The sequence below is a fragment of the Montipora foliosa genome, chromosome 9 (assembly GCF_036669935.1).
Source record: "Montipora foliosa isolate CH-2021 chromosome 9, ASM3666993v2, whole genome shotgun sequence".
NCBI lineage: Eukaryota > Metazoa > Cnidaria > Anthozoa > Scleractinia > Acroporidae > Montipora > Montipora foliosa.
Genome location: NC_090877.1, coordinates 46,768,576 through 46,789,486, shown reverse-complemented (window position 1 = coordinate 46,789,486; position 20,911 = coordinate 46,768,576). Strand labels below are relative to the sequence as shown.

The 20,911-nt window shown below is 39.4% G+C and overlaps 2 protein-coding genes across 3 annotated transcripts in view; both read left to right on the top strand.

The window, feature by feature from the left end:
• The first annotated feature begins 18 nt into the window (after positions 1–18).
• On the top strand, positions 19–6,991 carry LOC137970049 (protein ILRUN-like). Of its 2 annotated transcripts, XM_068816506.1 has the most exons (6): positions 19–268; positions 402–411; positions 1,235–1,379; positions 2,259–2,456; positions 3,446–3,693; positions 5,498–6,991. In XM_068816506.1, the coding sequence occupies exons 1-6, from the start codon at positions 114–116 to the stop codon at positions 5,633–5,635; spliced, it is 894 nt and encodes a 297-aa protein (XP_068672607.1). In that variant the 5' UTR covers positions 19–113; the 3' UTR covers positions 5,636–6,991. The 2 variants fall into 2 exon arrangements, with proteins under 2 accessions (XP_068672607.1, XP_068672608.1); XM_068816507.1 differs by lacking the exon at positions 402–411 and having other exon boundaries at positions 87–268.
• A 7,057-nt stretch (positions 6,992–14,048) lies between these two features.
• The window catches only part of LOC137972147 (caldesmon-like), a 7,822-nt gene continuing 959 nt past the window's right edge, over positions 14,049–20,911 (top strand). The window contains exons 1-2 of the mRNA XM_068818984.1: positions 14,049–14,322; positions 19,343–20,911. The exon at positions 19,343–20,911 is cut by the window's right edge and continues 959 nt beyond it. Coding sequence (XP_068675085.1) covers positions 14,162–14,322; positions 19,343–20,861 — 1,680 coding nt within the window. The 5' untranslated portion in view covers positions 14,049–14,161 and the 3' untranslated portion in view covers positions 20,862–20,911. The remainder of the gene's footprint in view (positions 14,323–19,342) is intronic.

Below are 20,911 nucleotides of genomic sequence, written 5' to 3'. Positions count from 1 at the left end.
GAATTATATGACGTCAGGGAGTTTGGTTTGGCCGTTCTATCGAACCAATTAATTTAAAATGCGTTGTTCAAAATCGACGTTTTTGGGAATCTGGCGGAATTACAAAGCTTAAGATGGATGTGGATTGTGAATTAGATAGTGATCTCTTATCAAAGTTTAGCTGCCTTGGTACAACGGATCGCGATGTTCTCATAAATGAGCTTCAACGGTTGTTAGACTTTCAACTTAACCCTTCCGGATGCGCTTTCTTTCTCGACATGACAAATTGGTTAGCGCGTTTGTTATTGATTTCATGATTTTCTTGGGTGGGTTTTTCCCTATCCAATATTTAATGCTAGTAATTTGAGAGAGTTCAATGTTCTAATGTATGTGTTTATTTTGACGCGGGATCCCGTGACAAGGAATCTTCAGGTAAATAATAGTTTGTGTCCTCTACTTTGTCATTTTAGCTCACGTAATGAAGATCTTAGGTTTATGCTTATGTTAACTTAATTCTTAATAAAACGTTGAGGACTCCTTTCCGAACCTTTTTTTCTCCATTCTGATTTTAAACTCAATTATCGTGAAAGCGATTACTATTTAAACAATTCCAACCCTTTTTTTCATTGGCGTTCCAAGTAAACCAATCTCTTTTTCATTCTTCTTTTAACTTCTTAAAAAAATGATAAGCCTTTCACTGTTTGCTGTTGTGTGTGTTTCAGTGAAGAAACGTGCGCTTCGAATTATAATAATGACTAACAGACCTGATTCGTTTGAAATGTCCGCCTACAAACGACAAGTGCTGGTGTTGCATTGTACTAAACCAGCAGAAAGAGGTTATTTTTTAATCTTTTTGAACACAAATTATGCTGGCAAGGGTCTACAATTTTAAGTTATTTTACACAATCTTTCAGTACATGTATTAGTGTCACTATTGTAGTTGAAGAACTGTGAGTGAAAATTAACAAGATGTAATAAATGTCAGTTCAATTTCAAAATCTGACGATGAAAGTATTCTGTGGTGAATGTCACACAATCTAGTGTATGTAATTGTCGACAGGGATTAGTGTTTTTTGAACATGTTTTCCCATACATGTACATAATCAAAAGGTGCTAAAAATTGCCATTCATGATGTATAATATTAAAGAAGACTGTGAACAAGATGCCATTTAGAACTAAAACATGTGACAGGCTATTAATGTTTGGTAGCCTCAAGACCAAGATGATGATCTATTCTATCTACTTGTGTTTCAGGCAGCAGTAGGTGCATATTATGATTTTAACAGTCCTCCAGATAAATTACCAAGTATGGCATTTGTTCGTGATGTCACGATAGGTGAAGGGGAATCTGTCCCACCCAACACAACTTTTGTGAAAACCTGGCGAATTCAGAATAATGGTAAGCAGATGTCAGCACCATTTCATGAGGAACAAAATACCGGTACTTGATGACCAATAGGATAACTACAACACTTTATTGCTACATCGTAATTAAGTAAATGACTAATATGAAAACCAAGGGGGGGTGCTGCAGAGCTCTCTAGTCTTCCAAAGAATGAGATGGTTGCTGGAGATTGCGCCAAAGGTGCAAGTGTTATGTGTTTCATGTGCCAGAGACGCCAAACAATTCTAGGGGATCCGGGGCATGTTTCCCTGGACAATTTTTAAAATTTGGACGTCTCAGATCACTGAAAATGCACCGTTGAGTCTGCCATTTTGTTTCTTTCATGCTGTTTGCTAAGAGAGCCCATGTCATTTCAGCCTGAGCTAACATATCGGCATATAGTTCATATATTAACGGGTGAAAGTCCTGAAGAAACAAGATAATTGGCTGCACACAAACACATTGAACTTTGGCTGAAGTTTAGTGTAGGTGAAGGAACGAATTTGGAATTCATGAGCACTTCTAGAAGAAATTAAAGCGCCAATGCATGAGAAATGGTTGTGTTGGCTTGAGAACATGAGATTGCATCAAAATGCATGAGACTTGAAAGCTCTGGTGCTGTTTCCTGCACCCACCGTATATGTACATGCAGTTAATGCAGCTTGGTCTCTGGGTTACCAAGATACAAGCCTTGATTTGGCTGTGAACAATAATGAATATGTTGACCTTTTATTTCTTCAGAGTAACCTACTTTCAGGGTTACGCAGATGCAATTGTCAGCCTTCCAGTGTCAACTTAGTCTGCATGCATTTTTTTTAAAGGTCTATTGACTTAAATTTGATTGCAGCTGCAACCAACAAGTCCTAGAACTGTTGCCTCCTCTCAATTTCGCAGGTAACAGTGCATGGCCATCTGGAGTTTTTCTAAAGTTCACCTCAGGAGATCAGCTTGGTCCTGTAAATTTGGTGTCTGTAAAACCACTTATTGCTGGTGAATATTATGATCTTTGTGTAAACATGATTTCACCTGGTAAAACAGGCATGTATCAAGGTCAGTGGCGCATGTGCAATCCGGCTGGACAGTATTTTGGAGGTAAGATAAATATTCACTTTTTACGTGTACATTAACTTATATAAAAAGCAGTTTTCAATCTTTTCAATCACAGGGTTAATTGTGCTACTCCTTGAAGTCCTTGAAAAGCTCTGGAATTTAATTTTGGACTTCAAGGGTGCTTGAAAAGCCATTTGAAAAAAAAGATTTTGTGGAAAACTGTGTGAAAACACCTTGAATTTTTGCTTGGGTGAAAATAGTTGAGATTGCATCATGCTATTAAGTAAAGAGACATTTCAAAAATTGAGCCCAAAATTGACTATAATATTAGGGAAACATTAAAACCAAAAATTAATGAAAATGCCCATGAGTGCACTTAACTTGTAGGATGTAGTAAGGAATATCAAGGTATGCTTTTTCAGCATGTACAGTGTATAGAAATCTTCTTATAATGACTCCTTGAAAACTCAATTTCTGGTTCTTGAAAACTCCTTGAATTTTATAGAGTGGCAAAATCTACATGTAACAGGAACCCTGCAATCAAATTAAAACTGTTGCAAGAAATACGCATTTTACACCCTGCTCAGTGAATTAAGACTCAAAAGTAATAAATAAAGAATGTCTGCAACAAAGAACAAATCAATAACAAGTTTTGACTTCCCCCAATAAAATTAATATTGACCACTTCCAACTATGTACTGCCCCTGAAAAATATTATAAAGCTGTTGACCGGGAGTGAGACTTTACAGATTTTACTCCGTCAAACACCAGACGATTTTACTTGTTAACTGGGGTGCCTGAAGAATGAATGGCTATTGTCATGCTCAGGAATACCAAACACAAAGGACACAAGGAAACTAACACAAAAGAATTAGGTCTGCAATCTCCTTTGTCAAATGCGATCTAATTGTTATGAACTGGTTCCTTTTGATTAAGGTTTTTCCAACCTGTCGTTAAGCCATCCTACTGTAAGTTACTACGTCCCCATTGGGATTAGTAATTTTTATGTGTTTCCTTTTCCTTCTTTTTAGACGTCATATGGGTTATTTTATGTGTGGACGAAGGTGGACTTTTAGGACTTACACAACAGTTGTCAACATTAGGGAGAGAAATGATTTCTAATGCAGGATCCAGTACTGGCTCACCCTCTAATAATCCATTTGGACTCTCAACACCCAGTGGAAATTCTCCACAACCTATTTATTCAGTTCCCCACAACAGTCCAGCTAATGGAGTTGTACACATTTCACCAGCTAGGAGATCACTTTTCAATTCTGTGGTAAGAAAAATAGTCAGAGTTTCCTCTTCTGAGGATCTTAGGGAAGATTTTTGAGGATCCTCAAAGATCTTGAAAAGATCCTTACAGAGTTTTTAAGTTTCTTGGAAACATTTGGGAAAGATCCACAAAGATCTTAAGAAGATCCTCAAAGGATCCTTGAAAATCCCATAATGAACACATGGTTTCTACCAACTTTGACATATGACTGATCTTTTTCTGGTACCTGGGGGTTATTTGTTGACAGGAGTTTCTCCATTCCACACAGTTTTTCCGTTATAAGTTTTTCCAACATTCATACGGTGTAGCTTAAAGTGCTACTACATGTATGACCAAAAATCAATTCTACTTCTTTGTATTTCAAAACTATGTTAAGTGAACACGAAGTGACCGAAGTTTTAAGCCTTCCTTTCAAAAAGACACCTGTTTATTTTGACTTAAATTTTCCTATTTAATGGTCTGCCATTACTAACTTTAGAAATCTTGAGAGAGCTGCATCAAGGATGAGATGATGTCAAAGACTCGCTAGTTTAAAAATGCAGTGTGTGTACACGCACCTAAATTAATATGAAGCACGGGAGTTTCGAGCTTTCAGACTTTTAAACTCGTGTTTTGCATGTATAATAAGCTGCGTTTACATGCTGCAATTTTAAGCTAGTGAGTCTTTGACGTCATCTTATCCTTGATCCAACGCTCTGAGGTTCAATCAGTCAGTCTTCAACGTGAGCAATGGCGGAATCCAGATCCAAAACTTGCACTCAAAGAAAACAGCCTTTGGATATAATTGGAAACTCAAAATTTTGCCAGTCAGGTGTCAAGCAAACACGCTTTCAAAATCTGAAGGAAAAAGGGAAGTGAATGTAGAATTAAATGTTTTAATTAGTTTTGTTAAGAGGCCTAGATCTGAAATTGGCCATAGTACAAAATAAAATTAATGTACTTTTTCATTTAGGGCTCAACAATTGCTTGGAATAATCTTTCAGACTAATTAAGATCCATTCAATAGTTGAGAACAATTACAATATTGCAAGGGTAGTTCTTCAATTTGTAATAAGGATTTAAGTTATATTCAAATCAATTTCTCTCATGTAATATATTTTCTATCGTTGTAATTTAAATTAATATGATTGATCTTTTTACTCAAATTTCTTATAATATGACTGTATGCTTTTGTATTAGCTGTAACTATTAGTTTTAAGTTGCATTATTTTAATAGTAGGTCCACATCAGCTATGCAGTTGCCCTCTTTACCTGACCTGCTTGACTAATAGACCCATATCACTCAATGTCCAAACAAAAGATTTGTCCCGTCGAACCTCTCATTCAGTGTGAGGCTGGACTGGCAAAGACAATGCAAAGACAAAGCCTTTATTCCCAGCGGACTCCAAAATGGCCGCCGCGTGATAAAGGTGAATTAACGATGATGATGATGGTGGTGAGCTTAGTAACCAGGCATTAGATCAGATGTGAAGATGGAAAACCAGACACCCGAAGCAGCCTTTTTCAAATCGTGTTTCCACAGATAAACTGCACCCCTGATTTTTAGTGCCTATTTTTGGAAAAAAAGGTGCAGCTTATCTGTGGGTGTTTACAGTAATCTCTCGCACAATAATAAAATTATATTGTTGTGAGTGGTGCATGTTGGATTGTGTTTACACACGAGTTCTGAAATAAACAGGACTTATCGTGCAATCCTTCATGCAATCCTAGGTTCAGTATCACAGTACTTGTATGTAGAGTTGGTAATCCTGAGCAATCAAAATAAAGAAAACTTGACAATATTGTTTTCCTGGATTTTTTTTTTCAGATCACTGGAGATGAACCTCTTATAGAACCCCCATTACAAGTTGAATCAGCATTGAGTAGCAAAGATGAAGAGACTCTACTCAATCAGTTAAGAGATGCTTCAATTTTACGCGATGCAGAGCTTAACAATTCGTTATAACAATTCAAGGGGCTTGCATTGAAAGTTGGCTACCAAGCTGGAGATTGGAACCAATGTATGATCATTATTCTTTTGGATCTAAGGCCCAGTTCGGATGCCACTCCACTCATGTGCCGAACCTAATTCAGTTAGGTCCGACTTTGGAGTGACATTGGCACGACAGCTTATTAGATGGAATTCTGTACATGTGTCAAACCTAATATGTATTTTATATACAGAGAAAGCGAAGGACCGGGTGTGTTACCAAATACTTGAAGGAGTTAATCACGGGAAGATCATACAACACCATACTGTAATTGATGCATTTGGTTCGGCACATGAGAAGAGCGCCGTATGAATCAGCTGCCGCTCCAATGTGTCATAATGCGGCAGACCGTGTAATGAACTTAACAACTTTGCTGCACTGAATTAAAGGGCCACCGACAACCAGTGTCCTTTGCGCGCCTTTGTTGTTGTTATTATCCGGGCAATCGAATCGGCCGGTTCGCTTCAGAAACATCCCGTGAAGAAGAACTTCTGCGAATTCGCTGTTCGATTTGTTTTTTTCATCCAAACGCCTTCCTCCTTTCGTTCCATAATCTTAAGGTTGAAGTAGTGAGCCAAATAACATGGCTCTTTTCCTTCCTCGGCGGACGACCTTTCTTCACAGTTTTCATTTTGCTTTTAACACGAATACAACACCCAAATAACGCCAAAAATACAATATTTAAACATTAAGGAAAATATTAACGAAGTTTGAAGCTACTGGGCATCCAAAACACGACGATGTGAGGCGATGGAATTTGACTTTTCAAGAAATACTAGTTTCTGTATTACAGAAAATGGCGCCAATAGCTTGCACGCCCGCAAAGACTTGGGTTGTCGGTGGCCCTTTAAAACTGCCGTACCAAACTGACTCAGACGCTGCTCTTTTGCCTGACTTAATTCATCAGTTACAATGTAGATTTGCAGGGTTCTCCTTATCAGGCGGTAACCGCTAAAATTTACCGCTTGTAAGAGCACTTATAACCGTCTGCAAACGCTCAGAAGTCACTTATCCTTTGCAGAACGTCCAACATTAACCAATTGTTTTACCGGTTTGAAAAGGTGCCAAACCTGTTGCTCTGAAAACTAGGGAGAACCCTGCGTTTGGCACACGAGTGCAGCGGCGTCTGAACTGGGCCTATAAGGTTCTGGTTTGAGCACTGGTTACTCCATTATAGATTTTAAAATTTGTGTATTAAATAATAATTATTAATGTGTTATACATGTAAAATATTGGGCATTTGTCATCTTGTCATATGATATTTAGCAGATTTATTGTTCTGTGTTGAATATTTTTTCACAGAAATTAAAATGCTGTCGATTTTACTGTAATTATCCTTTCGTTTCCCTTTTGTATGAAATATTTGAAATGAAGAGGAAAGCACGTTTCTATGCTTGCAATTTGGGATGTAATGCCATTCAGGGAACCTGATGCAATATTTAAGCAATAATTAAAATTCAGTGTATCATAATCATCTCCTACATGTATATATACAAGCACTTATTCAAATACCCCTAGAGTGGCCCTCGAAAGCGCTGTAGATGGATAGTGTCTTTTACTCGGGCTAGTCTCACTGTCAGGCACATGCGCAGCAATTGCAAGAAAGAAAAATTAACTATAGTCAGTGGGAACGTTTAAGTTACAAACTTGTGAGCGTAATATTTTATGTATCCTCGCTCTGTTGGAAATCTGTAGCACACTGATACAAACTGAAACAGTGACAAAAGCATAAGAAAATAGACATACAGTGTGCATTAAAGTGCATTGAGCTCCAGAATCTAGTCGCTGGAGTATGAGACTAGACACAATTTCAAAATGGTGGAAAAAGGAGATTTCTCGCTTGTTTGCAATTAGTTTGGCAGTTGACGCGCCAGCTTGCGAGAAGAATGAGATTAGCACAATGTGTCCCGCTGGTTTGCATGCTCTACAAAGTCATGTGGCCACAACATCGATGTACATGTAGAAGGACACATTGTCCATTCAAGACCTAGATAAAGGTAGATAGTTTATTCAAAATATTTAATACATAAGCAGCCTACTAAGGCTGAATTGCATAGTGATTTTAAAGCGATTTTAAAATAGAAAAATAGGGAAAAAAACCCTAAAATATGAGTACTACAAGACTATACAGAGTAAAGCTACGTGTGCTCCTTTGACATTGCGGGTATAAAAGTATCAGTGCATGCGGACGAGCGAACTGAAAGGCGCGTTTCCTTAGGTAAAAACAGGGGGTAATTTAAGTGATAAAGTTTATGATCTTTGTTGGCTACTACCTCCTCAAAGAGCTTTTTAAACAACCTTTCACCCCAGCAGGCGTTCTTGTACTAGCTCAGTGGGTTTCAAGCATCGGACTGGTGTTGTGGAGGTCGTTGCTTTACACCCTGCTTGGAACTCTGGTTTTTCAGTTGTCATTTGTCCTTTACTTACAACTTTATGATTTAAAGACCTGAAGTTTCGACGCTCCTGTCTAGTGTCTTCCTTTTATATGGTACCAAGATTTTGTGTTTTTCCTGTTGGTAAGCAGCAGGTCCTGCTCCACTTGTTTTCTGTTTTGCCGGAGGTGGCGAAACACGTTGTCACTAACGCCACATTACCAGCTGAGACCACGAGTCACGCTTTGCTCTTAGCTAAACGACTTGCTAACAACCATGCCGTGAGTGGTGAGATACATGAAAAATTGAGCGTGCAATCATTTCATGAAAAATACCGCGTGGTCAAAGATGGCGCCCCAGGGGCGGCGGGTCTAATCTGCAGGTCACAGGTCGCAGGTCATTGTTTCACCAATACAGAAAGTATCCTAAACATTCATAAAAGCTAACCTTAGGCCTAAAAACTTTTGTTTAGGCCTAAGGTTAGCTTTTAAGAATGTTTAGGATACTTTCTGTATTGGTGAAACAATGACCTGCGACCTGCAGATTAGACCGGCCGCCCCGAGGGGTTTACTCCCTATAATGGCCTATACGGGGAGGCACCGCTTCAGGTATATGAAAGGGTTGGGATTTCACGAGTCGAAGTGTTTGAATGGGTAGGGAAGTCTGTTATTTAGGTATTTTAAAGGGCCTTTCATTAAAATATTTCGAACACACATACCTTATGACTGAGGGCTAGAAAGGGGATACAGTGTTCTTTTGTTTGTGGAAGGGGTACTATTTTCCAATGGAAGATATAGGGAATGGGTACCATTTGTCAATGGCAGGTATACGAAAGGGGTATCTTTTCTGCCAAAAATGGTATATATACGTAGGGGCGGAGCCCGTTGCTGAAAAAAAGCTGCATGTTTATTATCAGAACGAAAGTACATTCTGTATTGTAACATTTGACAGCATTCATGAAAAGACATTAAAACATCACTCGTCCAACAGACGAGTTCTTATACTCACTCGGCGGGTTTTTAGACGTCTGGGACGACTGCGAATGTAGGTCACTTCTACGTTTAATTTATTATATATTTATTTATTTATTATTTATTCCTAAGCAATGAGCCAACTTAATATCGTCAGGTATACTATTCCACAAGATAGTAATTCTGTTGAAGAAATAATCATGAAAATGTATGGTGTGAGTTCTATTGATCTCTATTTGTCTTTAGAAAAGTTCAGTGTCTTAGCGCTGTGTCAAAGTATCGAGCAAAAAGTACATTCCCTTTCATACACTTGTAAAAAAAATTAAATCCAAAGTAATATTATAGCCAATAATTTAGCGGTAGTAATTTAAGTTTGATCAAACGTTCCTTATGGGACAGATGTCTTCCTCTACCTACAATAAAGCGCGTTGCTCTTTTCTTGCCACACTAGAGAATGAGAATTCATTAATACTAGGTACTTTCCTAATTTTAGCCTGTTTTTTATGGCTTTCTTTGAGCATCATTCTTTGTGTTGTGATTCCTTTTGGCCGTCGGAGCTCTAACTCATCTGCCGTGTGTATTGGTTCTGCCCTGACTGCATGCGCAAGCCAGGATTCAATTCATGCGAGTGTCACAGTTATAATTCATCAAAAACATCAGTGTGAGGCCAACTGCATATGACACAATAAGTAAATACAATTGCAAAATTTTAGGATGGTTTTAATAAACTTCATATTCCAAACTGTACTATGGGCATCACTCAGCAGGACCAAATACTGTACAGCGTAATTTTGACCAGGGCTGGAACTCCCAGTATTTTTTACGTGTCCACGCTGTATAAACCAGTGACGTCTTCGCTGTCTCGGCATGTGCAGGTATGGAAATTTGCGTATTCCCACTGAAGACCCTGCTCTACAGACAACTTGGCAGTGACAGGAGACACCCTTGATGCCCCACTCTCATGATGTTCAAGGATGTGTACATTTATTTACTCCCTAGAGTTTTATGGCCGCGCGCGCAAGATGGGCACTTTTATGGCGCGTAAACCCTGAATCGCGCGCGTTTACCAAATCTGTAAAATTAACTGCTAATTTTCTCGCGTTCCCTTAGGTAAATTTTTTGAAAGATTGGCCGCTCAATTCTAACCACATACTGTTCCTATCAAATATCCTATTCGTGTTAAAATGTGTCAGAGCTGATCGAATATATTTAGAAAAATGACAATGGCCACACTCAATCCCATACTTTCTGCACATATCCCAGTGTACCCACGGCAGGGCCATCTTGTTGTGGCGCTTCAAACACTCTCTCTGGCCAAGCTTTTGGCATCCACTAACAATGTGCTGTACTGTTTCAATGGAGTCTTTGTCTCGCAGCAATCTACGCAGTGCTATCTCAGAGGTGTATGTATCCTATGCTTGTTCAAGACTCTTCCACATTATTGCTGGCCTGGGTGTCCTTCGTGTCAAAACTGTACTTCCCATGACCATTCGCTCTTGGAAATTTCCTTGATGAACTCAGTCTTGTAGGTTTTCTTTCAATCTAGATTGTATTCCCACCGGTTTCTTAAATCTGTCCATTTCCCCTGAACTAGGTCAGAGCCAGCTGCCTTCCGATTCGCCATCTTGGTCACTCCAGTTCTGATGTCTTCTATAATGATTCCTACATTCTCTTGCATCTCTGCCGATTGCACTGAACTCCTGCCTAAAATAACTCCCTCTGGCCAAGATGCTCTCTCGACCAGATCTTGCTCGAGAAGGTGGTTGCTTCAGTGGGGTAAGGGGCCCGTTTCTCGAAAGTCCCGAAAACTCGAAGGGCCCGAAAAGCCATTTGTGAAACTGCCAACCACTTGTTTTGGAAAGCCGATCTTTTAACATGTTTTCAAGGTGACAAAAAGAAAAATGACTGTGAAGTTGGACGACTTAAATCCTCTCCGCTCTTGAGTTACAAACGGAATTGTGACACCCGAAAATGGCCCGTAAAGTTTCGGGACTTTCGAGAAACGGGCCCCATACCCCATCTACTGCTTCATACAACAGTTGGTTCTGTTTGAACTGTTGGCATCTCTCGTCATATCTTTAAATCCAAAGCAACGATCGATGTGATGTTTTTAACGTTTCTTTATCTCGGTTGTTAGTCTTAAGTATTTAAAAACGTTTCCAAGTTTTCAATTTTTTTGTTCTGTGTAACGCAACTCAGAATTTCAAAATTAAAAATTGTTATTGTTTGTTACGTCAAGAACCTGAAATTCTGTCGAGTGAGGTTACGTGTTTTGATAAAGAATTAGGCCCTTAACCTACTTCCAAAGTTAGGACAACTGCGGTGCTCCTCAGTTTTTAATGAGTGTAAGAATATGGATTTACTGGTGATTTTTTTTTTCAGTTCTGGATCTGTTGACTTACGGAAGCGCAAATTTCGAAAGCTTTGTTGAACCGCTCCGAGCAGGCCATGGGACAGTCATAAAATCCGCGAAAGAAGCAACCAATCAGCGTTTATTCTGCAGTGCCATAGACTAAGTGGTTAACGCTTCATTGGCTCGCTCTGTCTCCAAGGCATGTACCTTAACCTCCCCTCCCACCTCGACGTGGCAACGGTAGTAATTTTAATGCCATTGCGTTTTGTAACCACATTTAAAGTGTGAATAGCACGTAACCGTATTCCATGTAACCTTTCTTTAGAAATTGATAACTTAGTTTAGCTTAAGATTTAAATATGAATAATTTATTGTTTAAGTCTGATCTTAATCGAGTCTGAATCCTAAAACTTCTATATCTCTGTGTCCTTTTTGTCCATTTTGTTCCCGCCGGGGGGGGAGGGGGGTACTCCCGCGAAGTTTGGATAGGGGTGTGCCGCGAACCCTAACCCTATTTAAGGACTAAGAAAGCGAAAACTGATATCCTTTTTAAGCCCCACTAGCCGAAAACTTACATCCTTTTCAAGGAAAAAACAAAATTATTAATAGCATGAAAAGGAAAACTTTATTTCTTCTCTGTAACATTGGATGAGTAGCATCAAGCATAAAATACTAGAATAAGCCTAGTTTAATACTACAAGTTTTATACTACATGTGTTGGAAATCGTAAACGAGTAACAGCCCTGTGTAACAGCGAGAAACGAGAACTTCATATTCAACAGTCGGTCTGTTTATTACGGTGATTTACAGCCAGGATTATTCGTACAAGAGTGTCTCTATCTCCCACCCGGGCCTCCCGCTCTACCTACTCTATTCTTATTGAACTAATCCTAACCCTAAACATTACCCTTCTATCACTCGTTATATAGTTCATTAAGCTAAGTTTTGTTGTGAGAGTTCTGTTAATTAAATGAACGACAGTCATATTATTAATTAATAATGTGGCTTGAAGAGGCGTTACGTGTATTTACCCGCTTAACGGCTTTAAACCTCTGTTACAAAATCATTTTGTTAATACTAACTTAAACGGATACATCAAGTTGAAAAAAAACCGTTCGTTTAGGCGGGCGTTTTCACGCTCCAGTATTAGATGACTCTCGGATAATACAATTAAGCTACCCTATCTAAGAACCACACCAGGGACACAGAAACAAAAGGGTCAAAAAGGTACCCTATTTAAGGACCGAGAACCTCAAAAACCATACCCTATTTCCGCGGCACGTACCCATATAGCCCATATATGGGAGTCCCCCCGCCCCGGGATTTTGTTCCAGAAAAGTCTTCTCTGCTGCAGACACGAAGTTTAGAATTCCTGGTATCATAGTCGAGATGTTTGGGCTATTTTTAGAAAGCAATACAAGGGGTGTTTCCGTAGTTATATTTCACTCCTTGTCATTCTTCAATACCCACAAAAAAGCAGATGGCCAAATCCGATAAATTATATCGCAATAAATCTGTGCAGTTACATGGTTTGAAAAACCCGATGAAAGGTGCAGTAGGGTCATTTTGCAAAAACATCCCAGAATAAATTCTTCTTTTCCAACATTTTCAATGTTATTGTTGTACTGCATTGCAAAGGGCGTTACGATAGTCAGAAAATAACAAATGTGAAGTCAAGTTGACAATTTTACATGTAATGGGGGTGTGTAGGAGCTTAATGTTTCTTGACCAAGTCATGTCGTTTCTTGTAGCCCCTTTTTTGCTGTACGATAAAACTCTCTTAGAACAAACAATGCCGTAAGCACTTTTGTCTGATTAATTAAAGATAATACAACTGAGTACTCTAACGAGAAAAAGACAGAAGATTCATGAATATGGGGAAGATTTCGAGCGGGTTTAATAAGGTGGTAAGAGACTTTTTTACAAAACACAGTGTTGCAAAAATCCAGTCTGTAAATGCATTCAATCGCTTTTGCCATTTTCCCTATCTGTGAAAGACAAAATAGCTTCAATATGATGTCGAAGATTTTTGTGATAAAACGAGAGAGTATTATTATTAGGTCGTCATTATGCTATGACATTTTTTATCGTTTTAAAGTAATACTTAAAAGGTGAGTCCCAGCTTCTGTTTTGGGATAATAAAGGAAACGATTCATGAAATCGTGAAATGACGTACTGAAAAGAGCGGATTTTCCTATGGATTAAACAGATGGTATTTAAGGCATTTGCGACCTTTTGATCCAGACGTCCCTTGCCTCACTGACAGGAAATTCGCTCGATTCTTTAATTGCTGGTTGATTATCATCACTTCAAAGTTAAAAGACTGTTACGAAATGTGATTTTTGTTTTTGTTCAGGGTTTAAGAGTTTCATTTGTGAACTTTTCAGCCTACTCACGGTCGCGTCAGGCTCATTACATTGTATTCGGATTGCAAGAGTGCTGCTCCAAAGGTCTAAAAAAAAACCTATACTGAGGATTATTTTCATTTTAAATACTTGTTGTTTTGGGTACAAAAGGTTGTCATGTGCGCTGTGTTTGCAGACAATAGGTTGGACTTGAAAAATTGGCTCCTTTCGGTGAACAGGTCAAAGTTCAAGGAGACCTTAAAAAATTAATCATGTGTCGCTTAATTTTGCATTCTCATTGGCTTAATTAGACAAGCGGATAATGGTACAATAAAGCTGTTCTGCTCGAATTCCTCTGGGCGTGTTTATGCTCCGTTACTTCACATAAAAAAGCCTTTACGTCTTTGTGACTGACTGGTCGTGTTACTTTAACGCCAAGAAGAAAACTGCGTTGGGAAAGATGGATTCCGAAAACACTGACCCTGTTGTAGAAACCTCTGGAAACGATGTCACAGATAGTGATAATATAAATTCTGAGGAAAGAGCTGAACAATCTGAAGTGATCAAGAGCGCAAGTTATTGGGAAGAGGTTGATCAAGATGAGATGGAACGCGAGCGGATGTAAGTAGACATGTTCTGCAATGGCCTATGCATGCTTAGTTGACTGTTTAATTCATCTACTGTAGTTAAAAATGTAATCATCTACTTCTGGAAAAACACTTTTCAATCAACAGTTATCGAGTTTACAGCCAGGGTGAAAGATCCCTTCAGATTTGTGGCTGAATTTCAACTCTGTTTCTTTCAATTTCAACTTGTGTCGGATTGTCACAAATTTAGAGTGAAATTAATTCAGCAGAATTTTACAGGAAATTGACGATGATTGTTTATGTTGATCTAAATTTGGACGTTTCAGAAATTGTCTTGGATTATGGGCTAGATCACTCCATTACCCCGTCTCTGATATTGTTTTGGGCGTCAAGGATTCTGCTATTTATCGTCGAAGCTACACTATAACTAAAAGTATTAGTGCTGTTTTGTTAGTTTTTAAGAAAGGACTACCTGGATTCTAAAGCATTCTCTTTGTGAGGCTCTTGAACAAACAGACAAAAATCGACTGGCGTTTAGTGCGCCTATTGAAATAACTGATTGAAACATGTTAGTGGAGTGGAATTCAGCGCAAATGAGCAATGCTGTAGGTCCTGGTGTGGTGTGAAAATATGCTTGAATATTGTTGCTGAATATCTCATGTCTACATCTTTGTGACTCTGTGTTTGAAATATATGACACCTTGAATGCGGACTGAAACGACTTTTGACAAATTAATTAGCGAAGCAAAATATTGTCACGCAATCTTATTTTGCCACCATATAAGAGAAAAAAAAATCAACATATATTTAAAAATGACAGCAAGAGGTAGCGAGGTTTGTTTCATACTAGTTAATGTTTCACTCTTAAATCTGAGCGTATTTAATTAATGAAGCAAACAGCAACATTCCTTTTTGCGTTACATCAGCCGTGTTTATACAATATCTAGTATGGTCTGGTATTCATCCTTGACTTGAAACAAATCAGATATTTGAATTTCAAGTCGAATGTCGAGATCGCGGATTTGGCGAGCGGTTGCATTGTATTTGGGACCTCAAATAGTGGTTGAAGCGAGTTTCCTGAATTCTTTGAATTACGTGCTTTGAAAAGGAAACATTCAAATTTCATGGATGTTTTATAGGGGGCAACCCTAAAACCCGGAATCCGGAATCCGGAATCACAGTACAATACAGAGAGTAAACACTATCCTAAACATTCATAAAAGCTAACCTTAGGCCTAATTAGGCCAAAAAACGTTTGTTTAGGCCTAATTAGGCCTAAGGTTAGCTTTTATGAATGTTCAGGATAGTGTTTACTCTCTGTATTGTACTGTGATTAGGGTTGCCCTTTTATAGGTGATTAGGAGTGAAACGCGAATATTCTTGGAATTCCCTGGCTTGCATGGAGTTGTTCAGGGGCTACATGTATTAAATTTGCATTCAAAGCTTGATGAAAATGAGTGGATAAATTGATTAAACCCGGTTGCAAGGATCGAGAATGTTTTCATTGATTGCGAGATCGATGAGAGTGCAAGTTCTTTGTTACCTACATGTATAAGCTTCTGGATGACATTTAAAGATATTGGTGCTTCTGATGTCGCTTTGTTTGTTTTTGCTATCCAGAGGTGTACGTTTTTCATGAAGGCAAAGTCATACCTCACTAATGGTCTAAGTAATGTTTTTCTTCCCTCTTATTTTTGGCTGTCTGTTTATTTTTCTGACCATCTGTTCTCCCACCTGCAGCTTTGTTCATGTGTTGTTGTTGTTGTTGTTGTTGTTGTTTTGGGTTTTTTTGTTGAAAGCCCCTTATGATTAATTTCTTTATATTCAACTTTTGTTTTGTTCCCGAATTCTGAAGAATTTCAGTTGTGGAGATAGGATCATTAGTCCAGGCCACTCTTATCCAACCCACTTTAGGGTCTAAGGTGACTTTCCTGTCTGAGTGGCCGGTTTTGAGCAGAGTGCTTTTTCCTAACTGCATTGATATGTCTAACATCAGTCATCCCCATCTAGTAGCTCCAATGTGAAATTTCTATGAATAGATTCTCTGTGATCATGTTAAATCTTCCCCTAGATCACTGGGTGTGAATAAAGTTTAATATATTTTGTAGAAGAACTAGACTTGGTATCCGTTATTTGGACTTCGTAAATATTGCTTTTTTGTCTCCGTTCATTCTCTGTAATTTTGTGCCTTTGGAATTACTGGAAATGTATGGAAGGAACTAATTTCTACAATAGCCATTCTCTCCACCTTTCTTCTGCCGCACCCTTTGAGCGCATATTTTCTGTTTTGGAAAAATAAAAATAATAATAAAAAATTCCATGTCATGAATACTTTTCATCGTCTTCCCATCTTGCCCTGATTACCCATGATACACTCAAGAGCGTGAACTCGTCTATTCGACAATATTTTGACTCTTTCTGGTCTTTGTCGATGCTTGCGGCCCCGTTTTCGTGTTTTTTAGACTCCACTTGTATCTGAACAGTGCTTTTCTTGACTGCAAGAGTTTCGTGAAACGCTTTGTACCGCAGCTGGCCACTGACACACATGACGTGAGACGGTGCCACGGTACTCCTTGATTCGCTGTCTTAAACAGAGGTTTTCCTCATCGACTTTTGCATCCGACTTGTCTTGTCTTTGCCTTTGTTCTCGACTACTTTACGCTTTCGGGAGATGGAAGCCCTTTCAGGCTTCGAAAGCTCTGCACCATTTTCAGTTGCAACCTGGATTGGATCTCTTTGATGTTGTTCTTTATCGGCTTCTTCATTGGCAGAAGAATGCGCCTTGTCGACCGCCATTTTGAGCTGTAGTTGTATTAACACAGGTATTAACACAGGGTACCCATTCTGGAAATGGGGCGCTAGCCACATCCAGCATATCTATCAACACAAGATACCGATCAAAACCAAGAGAGTTCCTTGTGAAATTCTTTTGAATTTCCAAAGAAGCACGTGGTAAAATATCAATTACTTATAAATGTGATTACAAAATAGTGAAAATCTGCCAAAAATCTGATAGCTTTTAGAAAAGATGCTGTAAAGTTGCTCACTTTCCGAAATGTTGCTCAGAATCGAAAAAGTTGTTCAAAATCATAAAAGTTGCCGGATTCCCTGAGACCGCACACGGATTCTGCTCAGGGTGGAACAGGATTTTTTTGACTTAAAAGATAGCATAGAACTTTGTCATTATGAGCATTTCCCAAAATAAAATACAGCTGAAAACTGATATTGAAGGTCACGAACCATACAAAGAGCTGGCTGGCTACCTAACCCTAACCCTAAGCCGGTTGACGTACATTTGAAAAAATGTGAAGTGATCTCGAACCAATGTGTGAACAGATGAGTAAATGTGAATGAATGTAATTCCGTCGAAATCTTCGATTCCCACTAGAGGTTTGGAAAATCTTTGCAACTCCTCGGACATCTCCAGATGTGATCGGTTTGAAAAAGGCGAGGCGATTTGTCTCTTCGGTATGGTGACGTTTTACCTTTTTTAACTCGACTAACTCGTTAATTGAAAAGATCGTTCCTATTTCTAGAATATCCCTCGTTGAGGAATTGCAGCTGCATGACAATACGCAAGCTGTAGACGACATTTATTGCTATAATAACTTTGCAAAGTAGTTGAGTTTCATCTAAATTGTAGAAACCAAGAATCTTGCTGCTAAAATGCAACTTATTGCAGAGAGACAGCGCCATTATAGATGTCGAGACATTTTCCCGTGTTTCATAGAAAGTTGACATCTAGCAATGTTTTATTTAGCAGATTTTATTATCCCACCTCTCACCTGCCGGGCTTTATAATTTCGCTTTCTGAATATTTAATTGCCTTTATGTTTCGTGTCTCAAAGCACACCTAATGGGTGCAATTTTGACAAAGAGTCTTTCTTACAACTCTACTGAGCGTAGCGTAATGTCATTTTATCCTCGACGTGGCATTGGTTCTTCGGTTGTTGTTTAGCAAAAGGTGATACGAAAGCTGAGACAGACAAATACGACTGTTATTGCATTGTTGTCATTGAAGTTCAGCATCTTGTGGCGGTTTGTGGGTGTCTGTCGATTTTCCTGCCTCGCCAACAATTCAAGATAAAATTCGTTCGCCAGGCTAACTTTTCACGGTATCTTTGGTAGGTTTGTATGTCTTAAAGATTCATTTGCCATTATAATTGTATAATTCACCACACAGAAGCGACTCACGATTTAAACTTACACGTACCAGTATTTGCCGATATTTCCCTACCTAATACTATACGTCAATCAATACACATCATGGGTAACGAAGGAATTCCAGAACATGGTTTTAAGGTTTTCGTTTGGAAAACACAGAAAAGAGATTACTATTAAATAGTGTCATTGAAGCTTGCTAGGAAATGCTTTTTCTTATCGCACCAACGGTCAATAATACATTCTGCATGCTTATTTGCCCGTCTATAGAGAACTTCCACTATGGTTCTATCAATGTTTACTTCGCGAGTACACCTTTTATAAAATTCTCTGCGATCACTGTATGTATGTTGTGTATACTCAATTCCACATTATCTTTCCCTCTGATAGACGGATTTTGATTTGTTTTTTCCTTTTTCTTGAGAGCAACTCCCTTAATTGAGGCACAGACGTTAAGTGCCATTTTGGTCATCTGATGCCGTTTATTTAAAGGTTTTAATGCAAACTGAAGATGCACCATTATCTCTCAGAGGATCATTCCTAATAAACCAAGATACCCACTTATTTTGAAGTATTTTCCAAAAGTACACCCAACAAAGAATAAATAATAAGATCTAGGTTAGGGTCACGAAGTCTTGTAGTTTGCCCTCGGGCAGAATTTTAAAACATTTAGCCCCGGAATCTATGTCATGACTTTTTTAGTGGTGTACTTCACTACTTACTATCTCTTATCTTGCGACTCTAGCTTCACATCCGTGCGGCATCGTTTCCTAAAACAGTTTAAGATGAGTGGAGCTTCATGGACATTTACGTGATCTAAAAGCTTGTTAGCAAGACCTCAACATATGTTGGCCTTGTTCTTAATAAAGGCTCCTTTTGTCTTAACAATTTAGGGAGCAAGAAAAAAGAGGAAAGATTACAGGCGAGGAGCTACCGAAAAGTGGAAGTGCAAAACGAGCAAAAGATTTATTTGAATCCAAGCCTCAAGAGAAAGAGAAGGAGACACTTGTAGATTTAGAGATTCTTTCCGGCGTTACCAGAGCCAGCATGAAGAGATATCAGGAAAATCAAGTGTCCGCTTCGCCATCCAGTCAACGAGAACTGGAAGATATTCATGAGATCAAGGGTGGAATAGCTGCCTCTCAGAGAGATGCCTTCGAAAGAGGAAAAGTGAGCAATGCAGAGAAAAGCAAAGGTGTCGAAGAGGAAGAAAATCTACCGGTCTCTGGTATCGCAGCTAAGACCCGCGCGAGCATTGAATCCGGATCAGTCATTCGTGCCGAAGACAGATATGTTCGTGAGAGTGATATATCCGAGGAAATGCCGACAGCTGGTTCGGCTTCCGTAGTACGCCGAAAATTTGAAAGCAAAAGTGAAGATCAGGACAGGGCGCAGAGGAGGTTAAGCTATGAACCTCAGGAGGGTGAGGCGAAAGGGCGATTGGCAATGTACATGCAAAGTGTGGAGGAGTCCACACAGAAGAAGCGTTTTCAAGATGAAGAGAACGCACGTCCACCTCCTGGAGCAGCACGAGGTGTCCGGCAAATGTTTGAACAAGATAAAGTCATTCATGCAGAAACACGACACGATTCGTGGAAAGACGATCTTCCGCAATCAGGCTCAGCGAAAGCAAGTAAAGAGGCTTTAAAAGCGGCTGCCGCCAAAGGCTATGAAAAGTCGCAGGTGGAGAACGAGGCTGTGACGATAGGGAGGGCCTCGTCAACCAGGTCTCGTTTTGAGAAGGGAGAGTTCGAGAATCAAAAGGTAATTGATCGAGAAGAGCCTCTCGCGCCATCTGTATCTGCCAAGGAGCAAATGAAGCAATACCAAGAAGCGGCACAAAATCAGGGTCCAAGGAGGAGGACCATGGACAACGAGCAGGAAGATCTGCAAGCAGCACGAGGAATAGCCTTAGCTGTTAAGTCAAGCTATGAAAACGAAGGCGCTCCCCACGTGGAAACCAGACGAACTATTGAAGATGAAGACTTCTCGAACATCCAGGGCCGTGCTAGAGAAACCACCCGAGATATCGAGTCCGGTGGCCTTGTCAAGGAGGCGCCCAAGATGGTGGAAACCGAGGATTTTGGAGTGACCCAGGGACTTGCCAAGCAAACTACCCAACAGATTGAAAAAGGGGAATTGATCAAGGAGACCCATAAAATGGTGGAAGAGGAAGACTTTTCAGGAGTGTCTGGCATAGCTAAGCAAACGACCCAACAAATTGAAAAGGGTGAGTTGACCAAGGAAACGCACGAAATAGTCGAAGATGAAGACTTCTCTGGCGTATCTCACGTTGTCAAAGGAACCGGGGATCGTATCGACAACGGGGAAACGGTTGACGAGGCGCCTGCCAGCAATTTTGACAAGGGAGACTTGATGGTCTCGACATTCGAAAATGGAGTTGAACAATAAGTAACTGCTGTCTTCACAAGTGGTAGCCTCCGCCGTTTCGTTCTTTTAAA